Source organism: Platalea leucorodia (assembly GCF_965183815.1).
Source record: "Platalea leucorodia genome assembly, chromosome: 5".
In the NCBI taxonomy this organism is placed as follows: Eukaryota; Metazoa; Chordata; class Aves; order Pelecaniformes; family Threskiornithidae; genus Platalea; species Platalea leucorodia.
This window is the reverse complement of record NC_138827.1, coordinates 35830568-35850267: the sequence shown is the minus strand read 5'-3', so window position 1 is coordinate 35850267 and position 19700 is coordinate 35830568. Positions and strand designations below refer to the sequence as shown.

The 19700-nt window shown below is 37.0% G+C and overlaps 1 protein-coding gene across 1 annotated transcript in view; it reads right to left on the bottom strand.

Moving 5' to 3' along the window:
- Window positions 1-19700, bottom strand: part of ADGRL2 (adhesion G protein-coupled receptor L2) — a 181310-nt gene that overhangs the window by 122961 nt on the left and 38649 nt on the right. Inside the window, exon 2 of the mRNA XM_082311488.1 lies at window positions 7352-7524. Within this exon, the coding sequence (XP_082167614.1) occupies window positions 7352-7424 (73 nt within the window). The 5' untranslated portion in view covers window positions 7425-7524. The remainder of the gene's footprint in view (window positions 1-7351; window positions 7525-19700) is intronic.

Sequence of the window (19700 nt, the reverse complement as noted above, 5' to 3'; positions counted from 1 at the left end):
ACACTTCAAAGAAAGCCAGGAGATAAAGATCACAGAAACACGAAGACCTTTAGCACAATTGGGTTTTGAAAGCCAGTGGAGTAGTGCAAGACTCTTTCTGGAAGGGCATGAATTTGGGACACCTTCAAGCAAAAGGATTTTTTTCAGCTCCTATCTATCAGAAAGAACTGCATATTCAATTTACCATACAATGTCTTTGGATTTGAGGTGTGGCTCATTTACAGAATCACCCATACAAAATTTATCCTGTGTTAAAAATGTAAAAAATTTAGTATTCCTGAAAAAAGTGAACAATGATTGGCAAAATATCCTGCGTTCATGGGCCTCATTTGAAATGTCAATCCAAACAAACCATCAATGGATAAACTAGTACTATCTATAGAAATGAGTCAAACTAGAGCTGATCCAGCTTTGACAAAATGAAATTTTATCAAATTTGAAGCAATTAGAAATAAAAAACCTGCAGTATGGTTTTACCAACACAGGCACATAATAAATACCATGTAAAATTGGAAGTATAACAAAATTATGCATGAACCTTTACTATATATGTGTGTGTTTTATTTCCTTATCATCCTTTCTTCTAATTTTACACTTGGACAGCCTATAATACAATGAAGTGCTGCTTTAGAGCCATATTATCAAAGTACAAAGTCATAATAAAAAAAAAAAATAATCAGAGGGAGCAACTATAAATATTCTTCTAACCAACCAATGTTGATGAGTAAATATGATGCTAATTAACCACTGTAAAAGGCCAGTCAATTTTTAAGTGTCTGTTCCATGAAGGTTACTGTATAAATATATACAACTGCATAACAGCATGTTGGGAGTTTCTACACTATTAAGTGCCTTTATGTTGAAAGTACGGACAGACAACAAGCCAAGAACTTCTCCCTGTGAATGGCTGTCTCTCCTCTTCCTCACATAACACAACCTAGAACACCATCACAAACACAGAAGCGGGCACACATATGAAACATGTGTTAGAGCTGTTTGCGTAAGTCCTTTTTCTGTAGTGCTTTCATCCTACATACACTTGTTGCTATTAAGACATCCATACAATACACAACTAGCATAAAATGTATTACTTTTCTGTACCATTTACTCACAGAGGTAGACCATGAACATCCATGGATCTACTTGCAAGTATAAAATCCATTATGTGCTTGTAGAACTTGGCAACGAATATTAAATCTAAAATCATTATCTTTTATTATAATTTTTATAATCTGATCATAAGGACACTAAATGTAATAAGAACGACAGTGCTGAGGCATTCACTAATATCAGATGCTTCAGGCAGTTACACCTCTATTTTACACTATGGCCTAAAAGTACATTATAAAGAAAGACAATGTTGTTAAAGCTATATAAAAAACCTTCTTACTAAGACAAACAGTATTCTTCCATTTGACATAAACCAGAAATGAAATTAAATACTTTTAAAAATAAAAGTGTTAATAAAAATAAATGATATATTTTTTCATATTTAGTAACAGAGTATTAATGAAGCCTACTCCTTTTTTAAAAGGCATATATGCCCAAACTGTGTTCCTGGAAAGGTACCGTACCGTAATAAACTGATCTAAAATATACCCAGATTTATATTTAATAAAAGAAAAGCCCCTTAGGCAATGGTGTCAGTGCAGGATAGCTGAAGGTTAAGTCAATCCCCTCTCATTGCAGTGGGCAGCTGCATGGCTCAGCTCCTCCACCGAGACCCACCAAGGTTACAGCAACGAAAGATGGTAAACTGAAGTAATAGCTTAGAGGGCTCTGAAAGTATAACATCTGCCCTTAGCACAACACATTGCATTTCTACAGTTTTACACATTACAGGGCTCTTCTTCTGAATACAGAGCTCAAGAAGATGCAAAATCTCTCCTTCACAAAGGAGAATGTTTTTAAGTAACTGAGGAAGAAGACAGCATATTAAAATAGTAATACTATTCTTCATCTCATAGTAATTACACACTTATACTTTTTTTTTTTGCTTAAATTATAAGATCCTTACATGAACATTTCCTAGCAAATTCTCATATAGATGTTAGTAGGGTATTTAAAATGGTTCTTCATCCATTCTTCTACATGGTTCTTCTACATTTTAAATTAGCGGTGGTTTTGCTTTGGTTTCAAAAATGTAATGTTACAGCACAGGATCCTGCAGACCTCACTGCTCTGGGAATATATGAAAGGATATTCACTGCCAGCACATTAAAGAATCTCTGGCTTTACCAGGCAGTCTGTCAGTCTCTATTATCTGGAAATGCACTTGAGAAGTTTAACAGACATTCTTCTTTAAGAAGAAGTTTGGTCTCACTCTTTAGATCAATTTCCTTTCAGAAGATACATTGGGCCTACACCTCCCTCAGAAAAGGAAAAAGAGATGTCCCAGATAAGTATGCACCAGAATATCCCAGTGCAAATTGGCATGCTCTTCCAGGAAAGAAAACAGGACTCTGTGCAGCGGTTGCTTTCTGCAGAAACCCAATTGCTCCCTTCACACAGATATCTTCTTCTGCATAATCCACATTAACCAAATAAGAAAAACATTTGCTGAAGAATCGTAAAACACATTACGTGTAGATGATAAAAATTAAGATAGTATTGGAAGGCTTATTAGAGAGACCCTCCAAAGGGCGTGCAATGACTGGCTGGCCTTAGTACACTGGGTGTGCTTATGGATGCTTTGTGACCTCTGTTAAACCAAGTAGTTGCCTACAAACTGTGTGCTTCACAAGCTCGCACTGTGATAAATTCCCCAGCTAGAAATTAAATTAGTGCTCCTATTTGCTCTTGCATGACTCTGTAATGGGTTTCACCCCTTGCAGAACTTAAATCCGCTAATTAACAGAAGTTGATTTCTTCTCAAGTCCAGGACACAAGATTTTTTGAATTTTTATCCTGCGCAAAATCCTACTAATACTTCCTAGTAAATGTGTAGGAAAACCAACCTGCTTCTACAGTTTGTTGAGTACCTGTGCCATGTGCCTTAGACACTCTGAGTGGCTTGTCAGGAGGCTGAAGATCTGAAGCAATACACTAAAACAGCAAATACCTTTGCAGTGGCCCAATGTACATTATCTAAATTTAGTACGTCTTTTCTTTAGTAAACACACTAACATTGGATACACTTAAAACTGCTTCCAATTTAACACTCGGCTCCTTGGCTGCTGTAAGTGGAATTTACAGGAATTTATATTTGTCAGCATAACGTTAATTAAAATGTACATTCAGAGGCAAAGACAGACTGGATTTTTTTAAAAAACATCAATGCTGTTTAGGAAAACAGAATTAAATAGATAATGAAAGCATGATGTTTCTTCTGTTGGACAAACCATAGATAATAATTCATAATAAAATAAATTAAAATTGTATTAAACCTTGATTAAAATAACATGTAAGCAAAGAAAATTATTTCAGTGCTTCCCAAGCACTTGTGCTTCTCAAGCAGCAGAAGAATAAAAACAAAAGGCATCAAAAGCTAGTCAAAAAGGTGGACTCAGTAAGCAAGATAAAGCTTAAAATATCGAAACTTGTACAGTCCAAAACCCAATCTTAATCAAAATGTTTAGCTCTGACATTTTTTTTTCATATGCATATTAGCGTATCTGTCTTAACTTGCTTGAAGAGAAACCAATAATATGTATAATAAGCTTTTTACTCTGCTTTGCTATGGAAACAAGGCATGTGTGATCTCACTCTCTGACTTTCTGTATTTTCTCAGATAATTTTTAACTTGTTGGATGATTTCACCTAATTAGGAAGGAAAAAAAAAAAGAAAAAAGATGGAAGTGGTGTCAGAAGTAATTCCTTTCCTACAGTTCGTAGGAAACAGGTAAGTAAAGGTGAGGGGCTCAACTGCATGGGACCGACAGGAGCCCAAACCCACTCCTTCCGTGAGACCGGAGAGCTGGGATGGTGTGGGACAGGGACAGACTCTGGCGCAGCCACAGTGGAAGCTCCCATCTCCCCCAGGGAATCAGCCATGGTACGAGGCCAGGCTTCCCACAGCTACCTGCCTAACTCCCATTCAAACTACGTTCCAAAGTAGTTCTTTCAGTCCATCTTTTGTAATAAAATTGTAGTTTTGAAGACAGACCTATAGTAGAATATGCTAGAAAAGGGGACAGAAAAATACCTTCCAAAATGACATTAATATTCAAGCTCATGACTTCAGCTTTTCATTCCATTTCCCTGCCTCTCATATTTTCCTTATTTAGGGCTGCAACGCTTGCTGTTGATGGTAATAACAATGTTTTTCAAGCCTCTACGCAACAATATTGACCTGTTGTTGATCAATGTACCAGCAGTGTATAATAACTCGGTGCGGTTTTCGCTCCAGCTGCCAGCACTTGTCCGTTCCAGGTTCATTTTACCTGAAGGAACGGACTGCTTCAAAAGCATCCCCACCTGGACTGCCCTAGCCAGGAAAAACAAAGCAAAACTAAGACCTTCTAATCTGAAGATATGATTCCTATTTGGATAGGCGACACTACAATAAAATTGCAGCCTTCTGTGCCTACTTGCTAATTCCCTGGTGAGTTAAAGTTAAGGCACTGTGAGAGTAATGAAGTCTTTATCTTGATTGGAAAATGTTTCATTATATGAAAAAATGAGTCACTTGTCCACACCCAGGATCTTTTTCTCCCCCTCTCTCTCTGTTTAACTGTACAGAAACATTGAAATATAACAGCAGGGAATTCAGCCAGGTTTCATCTCCCCCACCAACTGCAACAACCTGCATATACACATAAGACTTCTATAAAAAAACCTTAAGTTCCAAGCAAAAGAATTAAAGATTTTCTTATTTCTAGCAAAAGTTAGATGCTCTTATTTTAACCTTTGTTCATGTTCATACTTCCAGGCATGAAGTGCTACTAAAGCACGTTACACTTGGCATCTCTTATTACTGAAGCAGAAGGCAATGTAATCTTGTGAGAAAGTGTAATAATGCGGTATTCATTTTGCTTCTGTGGCTGGAAGCCAACTCTATATTAATATTCATTTCCAGTATCCAGAGCCACAATATTTCATTTATTTTAAGAATTTACAATTAATTTGGTATGATTCTGTTATCTGCTCCCAATTTCCTTCCCTGTTTCTTTTAGCTGAAAAAGCAGCTCTTGTATAGACTTTAAAAAGGTAAATTCACAACTGAAGCATCAAAAGATTGCTACTGGCTACTAAAAGCAAGAAAAACAGGGACAGAACAAAATGAACTTGAAATATTACAGATGACAATGAAAATTGGCTTTCTGCAAATGGCAAAAATTCAATCTGCAGAAGTTCTCAGTTGACTTTTTCCTTTCCAAACTCAGCAGATAAAACACTCTTTGCAGCATGCTGTTTGCTACTGTAACCAAACCAGAGAAAATAAATTGTTTGCCCGATTTTCCTTTATGTTTCCAAATGTCTTCAACCACCACATAGCACTAAACTGCAAGTACTCTTGTGAATCTTTGTAAAATGTACCAGGTACAGGGATTTGAAACAATTACAATAACAAATAAAATCCTTAGTATTTTAAAACTTCAGAAAAAACATAACTAGATGCCTCTACTTCCTACACCTCTGGTTTCAACTAGTGCAACCACTTTTGCAATGTAAGTGCATTTATAATTAACAAAAGTTATTACCAGCCAGTCATAAGATTTGTCATTCCAGTGACAAATTCCTTCCTTACCTGTGAAAGAGGCTGAAAAGCATTTTACCTTCCAGCTGTTGGCACTTACTTTCCTATAAAAGTGAGATTATACCCAAGTCCACAGCCTCAACAGACACCAAGAGAGCAGTCAGTACAGCAGCTACCAAATCAGAAATCCCATCAATGATGAAACCATCCAAGATCTGCAGTGTGCCGTGGGAAATGCCAGTTTTCTAATATATCCTGGCAGTATTTAAGAAGAAAGAGGGGAGGGAGGAGAAACTGACTGTGAAAGCTATTTAAGTGAAATGAGACTTCCCCATGTTCAGAAAACTTCATGAAGACTCCTAGGATGCACTCCCTGATTATATGTGTATGTTCACACATACATATTAATAACCTATTTTAGCAAAGCTTTTAGCAAAGACTTTTAGCAAAGTCAGTACAACACAAGATGCGAGTCTTAGCCTAGAATAAGTGCTTCGGAAATTACGCAGTGAACATGGAAGACTGCATACAATATTTAAATTTTTAATCTTGGATTTTGCCGTTTTTGGGGACTAGATCCTTTTTGTTTATATAGATGTGGGAAAGAAGAGAGGGGGAGGCAGAGCAGCTTTCCTGAAGTATCTCTGAAAATTTAGCCTTAAAATTCGAAGAATGTTGACAGGGTAAGGTATGTATCTGCTTTAAAAGATGGTGAGATCACGCCACAGATGCACCACAGAAGCCTGTATATTATATACCAATTACTGAATAATGTAAGAAGCCATGGAGGTGCTACTTTATTACTAAACCAGTCTTTTCACCTGCAATCTAGTCAATCAAAATTATTACACCCAGAAATAGCCTCAAGTCCTATAAAAATATTTGTAATTAAAAGTTCATGAACCATATTTTCCTGATCATTTATTTGTGTTTCTCTATTACTAATTAAAAGGGCCACAAGAACAGCTGGGGAGACAGACTAAGACTGGACAAGATAGAGTTTAAGAATAAAAACAGATAAAGAACAGATGATACAACTTTTAAAAAAAGCTTTTTTTAAAAGCATTTTTTTCACATCTTTTCACATCTCTAATTTAAGAGCTATTTTAAACACCACATTTGATAGCATGAAGTATTTTTCCCCTTTTTTAAAAAGCAAAAATATTTTTAAGTAGATGCTATTCCTGTATGCACTTTGAGTTTTATTTCCTGAAATTTAACTTGCATAGTTCTAATCTTAATGCAGTGTTTGCCATTTTATTTTCAGCCAGCCAAATTAGAAAAGTAAAACAGGTATTTCATTTGCACTGTTTAGTTATTTTATATCACATTTAACATATCTATACATTGCTTCTCACATTTAACATGTCTATACGTTGCTTCTAAATGGTTGCACAATGAGAACATGAAAAAGAGAATAAACATTAGAGTCCAAAAATAAGGCACCTTCCAATCAAGGATATTAATACTGTCGCTTCAGTTGCCTGAGCACTGCATTTCAGTTTCAACATACCACGCTGTATCAAAACCAAAAAATGTATTTTCTTTTTTCATTAAAAATGAGAATAATTTGAATCTTATAAATTAAACCTAGAACATGCTACAGATAATTTTAGTTTGACATCCTAAAACTTCAAGTCATCTCACAGAAATTAATTGTACAGACCATTCATCTGCAAACTCAAGTTAAAAAAAAAATAAACTAAAGCTTACCTTCAGTACACTGCAGGAAGCTGATAATGAGCAGAAACCAAAAACTTTGCATTCTGCAGCCAGAAGACACCATTATTGATCCCTGTAAGAATTTTCTTTGTATTCCTTAATGAATCCAGTTATAAAAGCCCAGCATCATCGAAACCAGTGGTCTGCATTATTCATCTTCATACCTGGAGAAGCAGAGGATTTGGAAGAAAAGGAGAAAAAAAATCCATCAATAGCTGAACACCAATAATTTGGAATACCAAATTTTACTTGACATAAGGACAGAAATTTTTAATAAAAACTGACAGTACACCTGTACTGTAGCTGGGAATTTGGCAGGCTTGTGGTACGTAATCTCTCAAGGTCAGTGATCATTAAACAGAATGCCAAATAACGATACGTGTTAAAAGTACAAGTGTTACTGATGTACTTGCACTAAGACATATGACAAAAAAAAAAAGAGAACATTTTCTTTGAATATAAGAAATTGGATTTGCAGATGATTAAGCTAAGCTTTTCCCACTCACCAAATCTGACACAACCTGCATTTCTCTACCTCAAAGAACAACAACAAAATTAAATCTAGGGCGCTGCCATTTTTCTTAGTGATTCGAAACATGGAGTTGCTGAGAACAGCGGAGCAACTCCGCTCAACAGCAAGGCTCTGCAGTCTCCTCCTTGCCATGGCTCCGGTGTTCCCTTCATGCTACAACACAGGTCGCTCTCCTCGGATCAGAAGCCCTAACAGCAACTTTGCCAACAAAATACTCTGGTGAGGAAGCCTCTTCATATGACTCTACAGTTTGCTGTATTTCTACCCAACAAACATCTTCAGAGAAAAGGAAGTAAACATAATGGATGAGACTCTCCTGTCCTTAGCCTCTGACGAGATTTGTCTCCAACTGAGAAATATGAACCGAACTGCTCCTGTAAACGATGTACCAAAAGAAGAATTCTTAAAGCTATCATTTGCATTTGAAAAATATAATTATGGTGATAGAGTGCAGTTGCTGTGATAGAAGATTTTGACAGCAGAGTGCTCCCTTTCACTAATGACTTAATTCTCTCACCAGCCAACTGAGTAACTACATTCTTCCATATCTCATTGTACGAAGCTAGATCACGCTTCAGCCCCGACTATGAGAGTTTGGGAAGCTGGAGAAAAATGAACATCCATATAAAAAAAAATTATTTTTAACTACAAAGCTGGCTCTATATATTACAGATATGTGAAACAACCCTGTAAGAATGACTCTCTGAACATTGCGGCAATTATAGATCCAAAGAGTCTGGTGCCACATTGGCTTGGTCTCTCCAAGACCAATGGACAGGACTGTATGGTCGTATTCCTGAGACATCTGAAACTAACGTTACTTTAAAAACATATAACAATGACTATGTAAAAATTTAAGTGGCAGGATCCAGTGGCCACTTATGAGTGTTACGAGTACTGGAGCATGTTGAGGGCTTTAAAAATACATTTTCCCTTTTGGCAAGGAGAACTGGAAAGGATGAAGAGCACACAATGCCAGATAAAGAAATTCTATGAACTGCAGATCATTTTTAGAAGTAGAAAGTGTAATTCCTTTTATATTAGTCAATGTTAATATTAATCAATGATAAGTTTGTTCCCTGAGCACACAGACAGCAACAAGACTGACACTCACTTTTTTCCCCAAGGAGAGTAAGACGGGAATTAACACAAAACATTATGGAACAATTTCTCTGGCTTTCAATGAAGGCAATGTGACCATGGCAGAATTGAAGATTATTAAATAGCCAAGTAGGCTTCTTTACTTGACTCCTCTTTAAGAGGAATGATGCCACTTCAGTGCAGGCATCCCTGTCACACAACACAAGCGTGCTTGTGATTTCTCACACAGGGAAATGAAAGAGAACTGAGGCCGACTGATTTTATGTTTATTTATACATAAACCCAAATCCTTTTTCCAGTTTCCAACTACAGACAGGTGCTCTTCAATCACAGGCGCTTTTATCAGCACACATTTCAACAAAGAGCATGCAATAGCAAACAGAGTGCTTCAGTGCAGGACAGCCAGAGCGTGGCTCTCCCTGGCACAGACCCATGTGCCTAGAGTAAAAGATGCGCCCTCAATTTATATGGTGATACACCAGCTGCTACAGGACAACCCAGAAGCAGTTATGAAGAGACAGTCATATTGTATCTCTAGATCTTTCACACTGGGCTATGAGTGTTTTGCGACTAAAAAGAAAAAAAAAAAATCTAAAAATCCACAAAGAATGCACTGCATTCAGCAGAAATTACAATTGCAAAGGAGCTCCTGCTGAGCAAAGAAGAAAAAATTGCCACAATGATATATCCAAAAAAACCCCTGGAGATAGTTCAGCTAAAAGCTTGGGAAGAGCTTGGATTAATTTTTTACCTGTAGCACCCAAAGGAAAAATCATAAAACTATTTCACAGACACTGCAGACTAATCAGCATAATTTCAGTAAGCAATCAGAATAATCCAAGAGAATAGATGAGGAACAATAATGGCTAAAAGTGAAATTAAGTCAGCCTTCTGATTGCTCCCAGTCTGTCCAGAAGTTTTTGACTTCCCCAGACTCAAGTTTTATTGTTATTTCCATAACATATCACTGCACACCCAGATTTTGAGACATCTTCCTTCACCTTCAAGTGGATAGTGACATACCTGTGCTTTATCGTCCCTAAACTCAGTGCTTCCTTGTGGGCTTTTTTTAAATTGGAGGGGGAGGGAGCGTTGTGTTAAAAACAAAAACAATAATCACAGCACCAGTTGCAGTACTCAACATCTCTCTAGGAAATAGCTACAAAATTTATGGCAGAGACTTTTTTAAAAAAAAAAAAAAAAAAAAAAATCGAGTAAGTGTTCCTGACCTTGTGAACTGACTTATTTTAACTATTTTAATAAGGAACCACAGCTTCTGAAAGGATATTGATGTTTTTGTGATACCAAAACCAGCGCAAACTATTCAACTAAGAATAAATGCAAAATATTTTAAGGACAATTTAAGCACTTTGTGCTATGTATTGTTCTCTTTAGATTGCTGTAGCCTACAGACATAGAATTTAACTCAGTGTGCTGCTGCAAAAAGAATTCAAAATAAACTAACCAGCCCCTACCAAATTATCAGTAACACATGTTTTTCTAAAAAAGCAAGAAAAAATTAAGCAGTGTTTGAAAACTGATGCAATAGGGTTTGGTTTTGCTTCTTTCTTTTCTTTCAAATAAAAAATAACAGCTTCACAGCGAACAATTTTTAATGCAACCTATATATTTGAGAAACTCTATGTGGCTCCAAGTAAAAGAATGGTGCAGTTCTGAACCAACTATTCATCAGCATAACAAAAGCTAATCCTGAAAAAAGTACCCAGACATAGGCTGGAGCCAGAAAGCACTCTGGCTATAGACACTGCCGTCAGCCCCGTCCTGACCATCCATCTATCAGCGATACGGAGACTGTCAGTGGCATCTCACAACAACAACAAATCCCAAACCAAACAAGTAGGACCAGGAAAAGGCGTATTAAGTTACTTCTTTGTAAACAGAAAAAGGAGACCATGGTCCTCTGCAAATAACTTATTTCCCCTCAGACCTTAATAAACCTTTTCTCTGGATCACTGACTGCTTGGGCTTGTGGGTGGGGCAGAGAGAAACTCCCTAGAGCAAAAGGTTGCTTGAATTTCAGAGTGCAATAAAAGCTGCCCAGAAAATTTCAGTTGTAACTTAAATCCCTACCTCTGGGCCATACTGCAGTCTCTGACAGAAAAAAAACACCAAACCTCTGCTGGAAACAGAGCGGATCACCTTGTTAAGTTTCTTCATATATGTGCTGTTAAAGGAGACTAGATCAGTATTGGAAATGTTAATGTTCAAACCTGTACCCTGCAAAGGTATTGGGCATCTCTTCATACTGTATTCATAAGCTGTGCTCCAAGTCCCGAGTATCTTAGTGACCCTGCCTAGCTTCCTTGTTCTTCTGTATTTCTGAAACTTCTTACAGACGGAACACGACCGCTGCAGAATACGTGCCACTGTTGGCCATCCCTCTCCCTGCAACATTGCTCAAGAGCACCCCAGAGATAAGAGAAAGCTGCTCCAAGCATGCTCCTTGAAATACTTTCATCTTTGAAGAGAAAGACCTCTGAAGGACTGCTGCATCCCGACTCCACTCTGTTTAACCTTCCCAAGGTTTTATTTTCAAAAGCCAAAAAAGGGTCTTTTAAGAGCTTCCAGACAACTAACACAGCATGCTCAAGAGCTGCCTTTTCCCTCCTGTTCCATCCAGCTTTTCAGGCAATTAAGACAGAGGGGAACACAGAGATCTTTCCAGCTAAGCAAGAATGTTTTTCTTTAGCTGAAAGTCTTTCAGATTAACACTCACGTATTTTACAATATAGTGCTTAATTTTCCAAATCATCTTAGAAACACCACAAAGCACTTGCAACCTCAGTCAAGCTTTAACATCTCTATTACAGAAGCAAAAATTACACTAGCTTTACCGGCAATGAGGCACAAAGAGGTAAGGAACATCAGCCATAGCTGCACAGCTCGTACGCACCGAGGAACTAGCAGAACCCAGGCAATCCTTCTTATAAATCCTGTATGACCTACCTTGCCACACATGCAGCACCCCCACTGCCTTTCATAACCCAGTTTATGAAACTAAGTAATTCTGTAATATATGTGAGAAACTCTGCAGAGGAAAGGAGGGGGAAGAGGAGGCAAGGGTGAGTAGATATATATTCATACAATATAATAGATTACTTAGTCTCCTGAGAAATCATGTGTCCACGTGCCTTCCCATCCTGAGGCTTTCCCAATTTAAAAAAAAAAAAAAAAAAACAGTTAAACTTCCTATCATCTGTAACATAAGAATTTAATTAGTGCAGCGTGATTAGTAAAACTGTCTAAGCCACATTAGTAAAATACTAGAATGAGACTAATACTGTTTATGATCCAAGGGCTACAGTTTTATACACATCGGCAACGAGACCCAGCTCTGGTTTTCAACATTGAACGTATCTTCAGATGCATTCAATGAGTTATTCCTAAGTCTTCAATATGGTTATTCAAAAATTGACTTACATCAATACCTTTGCATTAGTGCTACAGTACCAGATTGTAGAAAATCTTCAAAGTTATGAGATCTTACAAGAAAAAAAAATGAAGACAAGCAAGACCCCGTGCTGCTTTACTTAGCATCCTTCTACTACCTATGGTAAACAATCAATGCCTGATCTGTTCCAATTAAACAAGTTGCATATTGCAAGAAGAAAGGAAATGCTATCTCTGCTCTGCCTAAAATTGGTTAACAAAGACTTTCCATTAAAAGCAATTCAATGCTTAAAATGTACCAGAGAGTCTTATCTTCAATTCTGTATTCAACAGTCCCTATTAATTGTCACCTTGAACACTGGATTTCTAACCCCAAAAAATCTCTTTCCAAGTTGCATGGTAGGAATACAGTATCAGGGAAGGGAATAATACAGTATGAACAAGACTTGACCAAGGTCATCCAATCTTGCAACAAAAAAAATTACTTCAATGCCTTCAGCCACGTTGTGCTCTGAGCTGACATATCCATGCCTGAGGAATGCCTGAAATAGTGTGCCATGAACGTGCACCCTAAATTTAGAACGACCACAGAAATGCCCACCCCACACCAGCCTGGGTTCCCAGCTCATCAGTACAGCAGAACATTCAAAATACCAAATCTACCTATGCAAGACATTGACACTAAACAGTGCACTGACACTATTTTAACAGTGCAACATTACAATTTAGTCCATCAGTCCACAGAAACTCAGTGGTCTACCGCAGTCATTCACAGAGAAAATAAACAGGATTTAAGATGAAAAGATGAACATTTTCCTTTCTCATCAGCACTCCAGTTCGGCTTGGCCTCACTCTTGAGTTTTACAGACACTTTACACGGCGCTCCATTCCTGACATCCAGCTTTGCCCCTTCTTGTTAACACAGGATAAAGCCTGGACACTCTAGGGAGTTTTCATTCAATAAGCCAGCAAAGTAAACCTTGCTAGCGCTAATAAGAACGGCTTTTTTTGGCTCCAGGCACTCTCCTTTTGCCAAGTCTGAATTTCTCTTTTTGCCTTTGCTAAATGCTCAGAATCAAGGGGGTGGTGGTGGTGGGGGGTGTCACTCAATCCTCATTGCAAATTCCCTGTGTTTCACCTGAATCGACATCGTGCCGCTACATCAGACCACCTCCACTCAAACAGTGCAGGTAAAACCTTTTTAACACTTCTGCCCTCTGTGTCACTACATCTTCCCAGGGTCTCAAAGATAAATCCCCAGCATCCAAAGAAGGGAGGAGGGAAAGGGATGCTGTAAGTCAATTACAACCGTTATCAGCTGTAATATCTTAGCGTCACGCTGAGCATGTTAAATATGCTGATCGCTTTGGACACCAGAGGCACAGTCTGAGGCTGTTTGCCATTCTCTTCATTAAACTGCAAAACAAATAGCTCTCATTTTCAAACCTACGTAGGACAGATTTTATGAACATCAAAAATAAACAAGAAAATAATGAATAGCTATAAAAAACAGCAAGAACCATATGACAAACCAAAAGAAGCAATTGTAACAGTTGAAGAAAATTCAAAGGCTTTTCAAACTTCTCACAGAAGAGAAATCCTCAAAATAATCTATTTATATTAAAAGATACCATTCCTTTCCCTTGGAAAAAAAAAATCACTAGACTAACATCAACCAAAGACACTGCAGTCTTGTAAGACAGTAAACTGTTTGTTGACAGCCTTGACAAGGCTTTGCAAAGGCCCATATTTCTCAAAGCTGTTATGCCACTTAGCTGATCTCTTTTTTTTTTTTCCTCCCATCCAGTGTTTTTCACAGCCGAGAACTTGTTTGAAGTGGAAGTAGACTGAAAAACAAAACAAACAATGAAGTCCTGGGACTGTGGTCAGGCATGTCTGTACCTGTGCGGCGACGTGGTGTTTCTCTAGCTGACTGCAAGGATTTCAATGCACCCGATCTGCTTTATGACCACTCAACACTGGGCTTAAGGAGGGAAATGAGTTCAGATATGCCTTTCACAGCTGACACACTGAAGTAAGACAACCTCATTAGACCAACATAGAGCTACCAGCCAAACACCCACAAGCTACTAACTTCCAAAATAAAATAAAATTTCAGGCAAGAGCAGACAAGAACACATTTTTACCCATGCATTTACAGCATTTTTACCCATGCTGTAACTGGGTTAATGGGGGCTGTATAGCCCAAATACACTGGACCTGCAACCAAACCACAGTTGGGGATGCCTGTGCTGCAGCCTTGGCATCTGGCATTCATGCACAAACCTCAGTTTGGTAGTACCAATCCCCTGGAAACTACTGCGCTGAAGACTTCTTTTCTAGGCATGTGCCAAGGAATATTAGCAAAAAGATTCATGAAGGTGCTGTTATAGCATCCATTTTAAAGCATCCCATTTTCTACGAGTTGTATTTAAGATCAGTATATGTGGTCTGTATTCAATACAAATTATATGGTTCAAGTTTCAAGAACAAGCTTGTATGGGCAGCAAAGTCACTTCTGATTATTTTTAAAAATTCTATCAAAAACCTTTGTTGTTACCAGAGGAATACCAACTCTTTAAAAAGTAACTGAAAAATATTTATCATTTTTAAAAAATCAGGAGCAGGAGGCATGTACATATACACGCAAAGCACTGGGTGTAATTTGTGGCATATCTTTTGCTTAGAGAGGAATATGGTTCTCATGTTAACATCTGTGAGACCATGGCCTAATCATTGTGCAGTGAAATATGAAACAAAATCAATGGTGGCACATAAGATGTAATCTCTGCTGTGTTTGGCTCACTGCACTGAATCCTTGACTCATAAATCATTGTTACTAGCCATTCAGTGAATCAATATTCAGATTCCCTCTTGGTCTATACATATGACCACTAAATGAAATAATAATGACCAAAATCTGTCATATATTAGGTTATCAATATTACCAAAAGGGATTTCTTGGGAGCAATGAGGTAATCTAGGATAAAATATATCAGATGAGCATGCAAAGAAATGTGAAAAACCTGTGACTAAATATAGAGACAGCAAAAGAAAGGTATTTTTAAATACCTCTTCTTCCATCGTATCCTCAAGTATTAAAATTTACCATAGCATCACTATAATGCATTTTACGAAAGACCATTTCAATAATGCATGCTTTTAATCATGTTTTAAAACATGCTGTACGTAAGCATTCTTCTTTTTCTTCTTTCAAATAACCCCTTCTTAAATTACTACTAGTTTTGTTTCTTTTCTCTGAAGCACAATTAATATTACAGTGATCAGAGAGTAGTGTTTTCTTACCAGCAGCCTGACAGTCAGGAGCTTCAGAAGACCACTAGTGCTGTGGTTCCACTAAAAGCCACCACCAACAAACAAACTTCTAAGAGTAATCCCATAAAGTTGTATTTTCCAAACCATTCACAAACCATTTACTTAAAAAAGTAGCGAATCACCTCTTGCAGAGAAACCTGAGAAGTGCTGCGTGCTACCATCTCATACTTGGCCATGAGCCACATCAAAATTTCTAATTTTGACAACAGAAGAAGGGAAGAAATGATGGAGACCTCAAATGTGTCACCTTTGAAAGAATAATCAACTAAGAATGTTTTTTTAACTGCTTTCTAAGCACACAAGAGATTCTCCAAGCAAGTATGACTTACAGATAGAAACTGCACTGAATTTACATACCCCTTTGGAGGACTTCTGCGTGTATATTAAGTACAAAAAAAGAAGCACACATTGACAGAGGACACATCTTTCAGGTTCACCAATTTTACGTACCAGTAGCACTTAGAAGCAGAGGGCTGAAAACTCAAAAATCATGAAATAAAAATCAACAAACTCTGTTTTTCTTCCCTCGTAACTGGCTTTTCTCATACACACATTCATCGTGAAAACAAGAAGTCAGGGGTGAGAAGCCATATATGACAGTACTGCACAGACAGCACTAACTCTCTTTCTTGCACCTACACACAAATATACGACCGAATTACATAACCATTGCTCACACATCATCAAGAATGTGTGAAACATATGCAATAAATACGGCAAATAAATCTTCTGTATCTACTCAGAAAGGGCCTGATTCTGCAATGAAAGAAAGAATTCATTTCTGTTACTGGATGATGGGCTCTGTAAAGATGTATGAGTTGCCTAGGCATCTAATGGTACATCTATAGTTAAAAGTATTTTCTTGCACAATTTAATAAGCAATGAACAGTCAGATGACTATTCTTAACTGTGCAAGGCAGCTGAATGACTACCAGTCATTCATCAGAGCTGTACCACTCCTTTAATTGGGGTGAACTGTGGGCTTTCTTATTTATTCAAAGTATAATAGAACAATAGAAAACTATTTCAGTTCATTTTTTATTCCTTTTGTAGAAAGGCTAAGTCGGAAAACTATAACGATTACATTTGGAGAAGTTATGAGCAAAAAGAGCTCTAACTTATAATTCAACAGAAAGGTTCCTCCTACTTGCATGTACCACTGTTCAATACTCTTCTCCCTAGCATTTTACATAGTATTTTCTCTTCCTTTGGGGGGAAGAGAAAGAAAAAAAAAAAAAATAAAAAAAGATGTATTTTGGAAACAGCAAAGGCCTTTCCCATGCACTGTGAAAAGGGAAGTGTGAAGTGATACCTTCTATTAAACAAAATGGAATATGGGTTATCTCCAGCACTGCCATGCCAGCCACAGCGAGCACCTGAGGACAAAGGATCCCCAAATCACTTTCACTTGGAGAATTTGAAAAAAGAATGAATACTTTTTAAAGTATTCAAAAGAATGAACTCTCTTCATTGGAGTGACTGAAAACATTATATTTCCCATACATTTTAATTTTTTTTAAATCATCTATACAGCACAGATTAAATTTAAGATACATTTTTAACACATTTTTTTAGCAGCAACATGACCTCTGATGTTTTGTGGTTTCATCAAGCAGACCAAGAACTCTGTGTCACGCATTTACAATTTCTTTTAAATAATATAGGTCTTGGTAGCTCAATGTGACAATGACACTGCTACTTCGGAAAATATCGTATTTTTCTTTAATTAGGTTATGTTATGATCTTAAATGATAATTTATTTACCCTTTCACAATTACAAATACTTAATAGCCTTTATTTTGTATTCTTTTACTAGAAATTAAAGAGATTTTTTTTATAAAAAACTTGTTCTTCATATGTTCTGCTGCAGTTCATGAACTGTATGTGCAACTAAAAAGAAAAAAATAAGCCTACATTTGTCCATCAACAATATTTATAAGTGAACAGAGTGGAAAGATTACAAAATTTTAATAAGAACATTATATTATAGTAGCAATAATCTAGGTGTTTTACTGGGAAGTGAAGTGGATTACCGTAAATGAAATTTTAAATGTCCTTTCCATTTTATAGATAACACAAAATGACTCTTTTCATGTCTCCAGCGATAAGGATACATGTGCCACACATTTAAATAGTGCCTTCACCCTATCCAACCCTGCTCATGAATTAATAATTCAGTGACATTAATACAAGAAGATAAATGATAAAGAGGTTACAGCACAAGGGCCAACGGTACACATATACTTCTTTTAGAACAGCTAATACCTCTCTGCCAATTACAGTTAGAACTTTTTAACAGTTTTCAATGGCATTTTTACAATCTAAATAGCAGCTTATGCACACACAATTTCACACAACTCAAGCTTAATAAATCTCCTGCTGCTACCAAACAATCATTCTGGGGGATTAAAGTGCAACATCTGCTAACATTAATAAGCATTTTACATAGCAATATGTATAAAAGCAGTTGCTATCAGTCTTCTGAAAAAGCTTCTAGGCTGGTTTGGCATAAATTATATCTTTATCGTTAAACTGGTAACTTTGGCTTACGGCAACAATAAGGTAGCTATATTGCTATATAGCGGGGAAAAAACAACAAAATTATATACTGACTGCAATTATAATTTGTAGTGGAACAATTTTCAAAATACTTGAAAAATAAACAAAAAATGTATGTATGCAAAGAATTTCAGGTAAGAACCTGGTAAAGTCCCACAATTTCAATACTTAGAAGAAACCGAAGCTACCAATCTGTTTGCAAGAAACCATTCCTCTCCTAATAGCAGTTACAGCTTTCTAATCCACCTTGGGCTTTTTTATTTTTTATTTGTACTTCTACCAAAGCAGAATCTACTGTGAAAGAATGCTTGCCTTTCCAGGGCATAAAATAAATATCAAGGGTTTTATTTAATTAGGAATTCCAGCATACATTTTTAGGTAGAATTTGGCAAATGAGCGTGCTTTGGAGTCGAGAGACGTGTAACATCAGCTTGAGCCAAGAACACAGTTGGCAAACACGGCGCAAACTTTTACACGCAGCCCTGCCAACGCAACTCAAGCCCTGCAGTTCAGCCATGGACAGCCGAATGCCAGAGCCTGCCAATCACCCCTTCTCTGTAGTGAATAGAACGAACAAAGTCATATTCCAGCCAGTGTTACCATTTTATTGTACAGCCGTTTTCAATGTATTTTTAAAAACATGGAGAGGCAAAGTATTTCAGGCTCTTACTTCGTAAGCCCTACAACCTAAATATTTTTTAGAAACTGAAAACAAACAATAGTCAACGTTGCAATAATAGATGTTGTAACACTTATAATACCTTTGTATAGAGCTCCAAGATAATTTTGTTGTGTGGACACATGTGGGACAATATCTGCAAACTCATTTCTTTCTTTTATGCAAAAAGAAATTTGTATCAAAAATATCCAGAGAGATGACAGAACAGCAAACTGGATCAAATAAGCATGTCAAAAATATTTAATCTACTTTTTTTTAATTAGCAATTAATTTTCCATAATGAATTGCTTAAACATGATTGTTTTAAAATTATTTTTAAAGTCAAAACATTGCTTTAAAAATTACTATTATCATATTCTCCTGACATTGACTACATTCTTATTTGACATGTTATAAGAGAGATGAAGAAAATCAAAGCAGTAAGATAATAAAAGATTCCAGCAATGCCAGTGCTTGACAACTAACACTAAGGACTTTTTGATGCTATCAGGCTTTAAACTATCAGGAACTAGGGCTGAAGCCAGGCTTAGCAGAGAAAAAACAGTCATTTAAGGACAGAAGGAAAAAGCTTAAAACAAAAGGTAAGTACATTTAGTATCTTCTTTTTCCTCAGACTGATGTTAGGCTGAAGTCTGCACCTGCAATTCCCATACATATTTCAAAGATCGGAATCACTGCCGCCGGAGGAAGCACATGGGGATTAAGAACCCAGATGCCTCAGT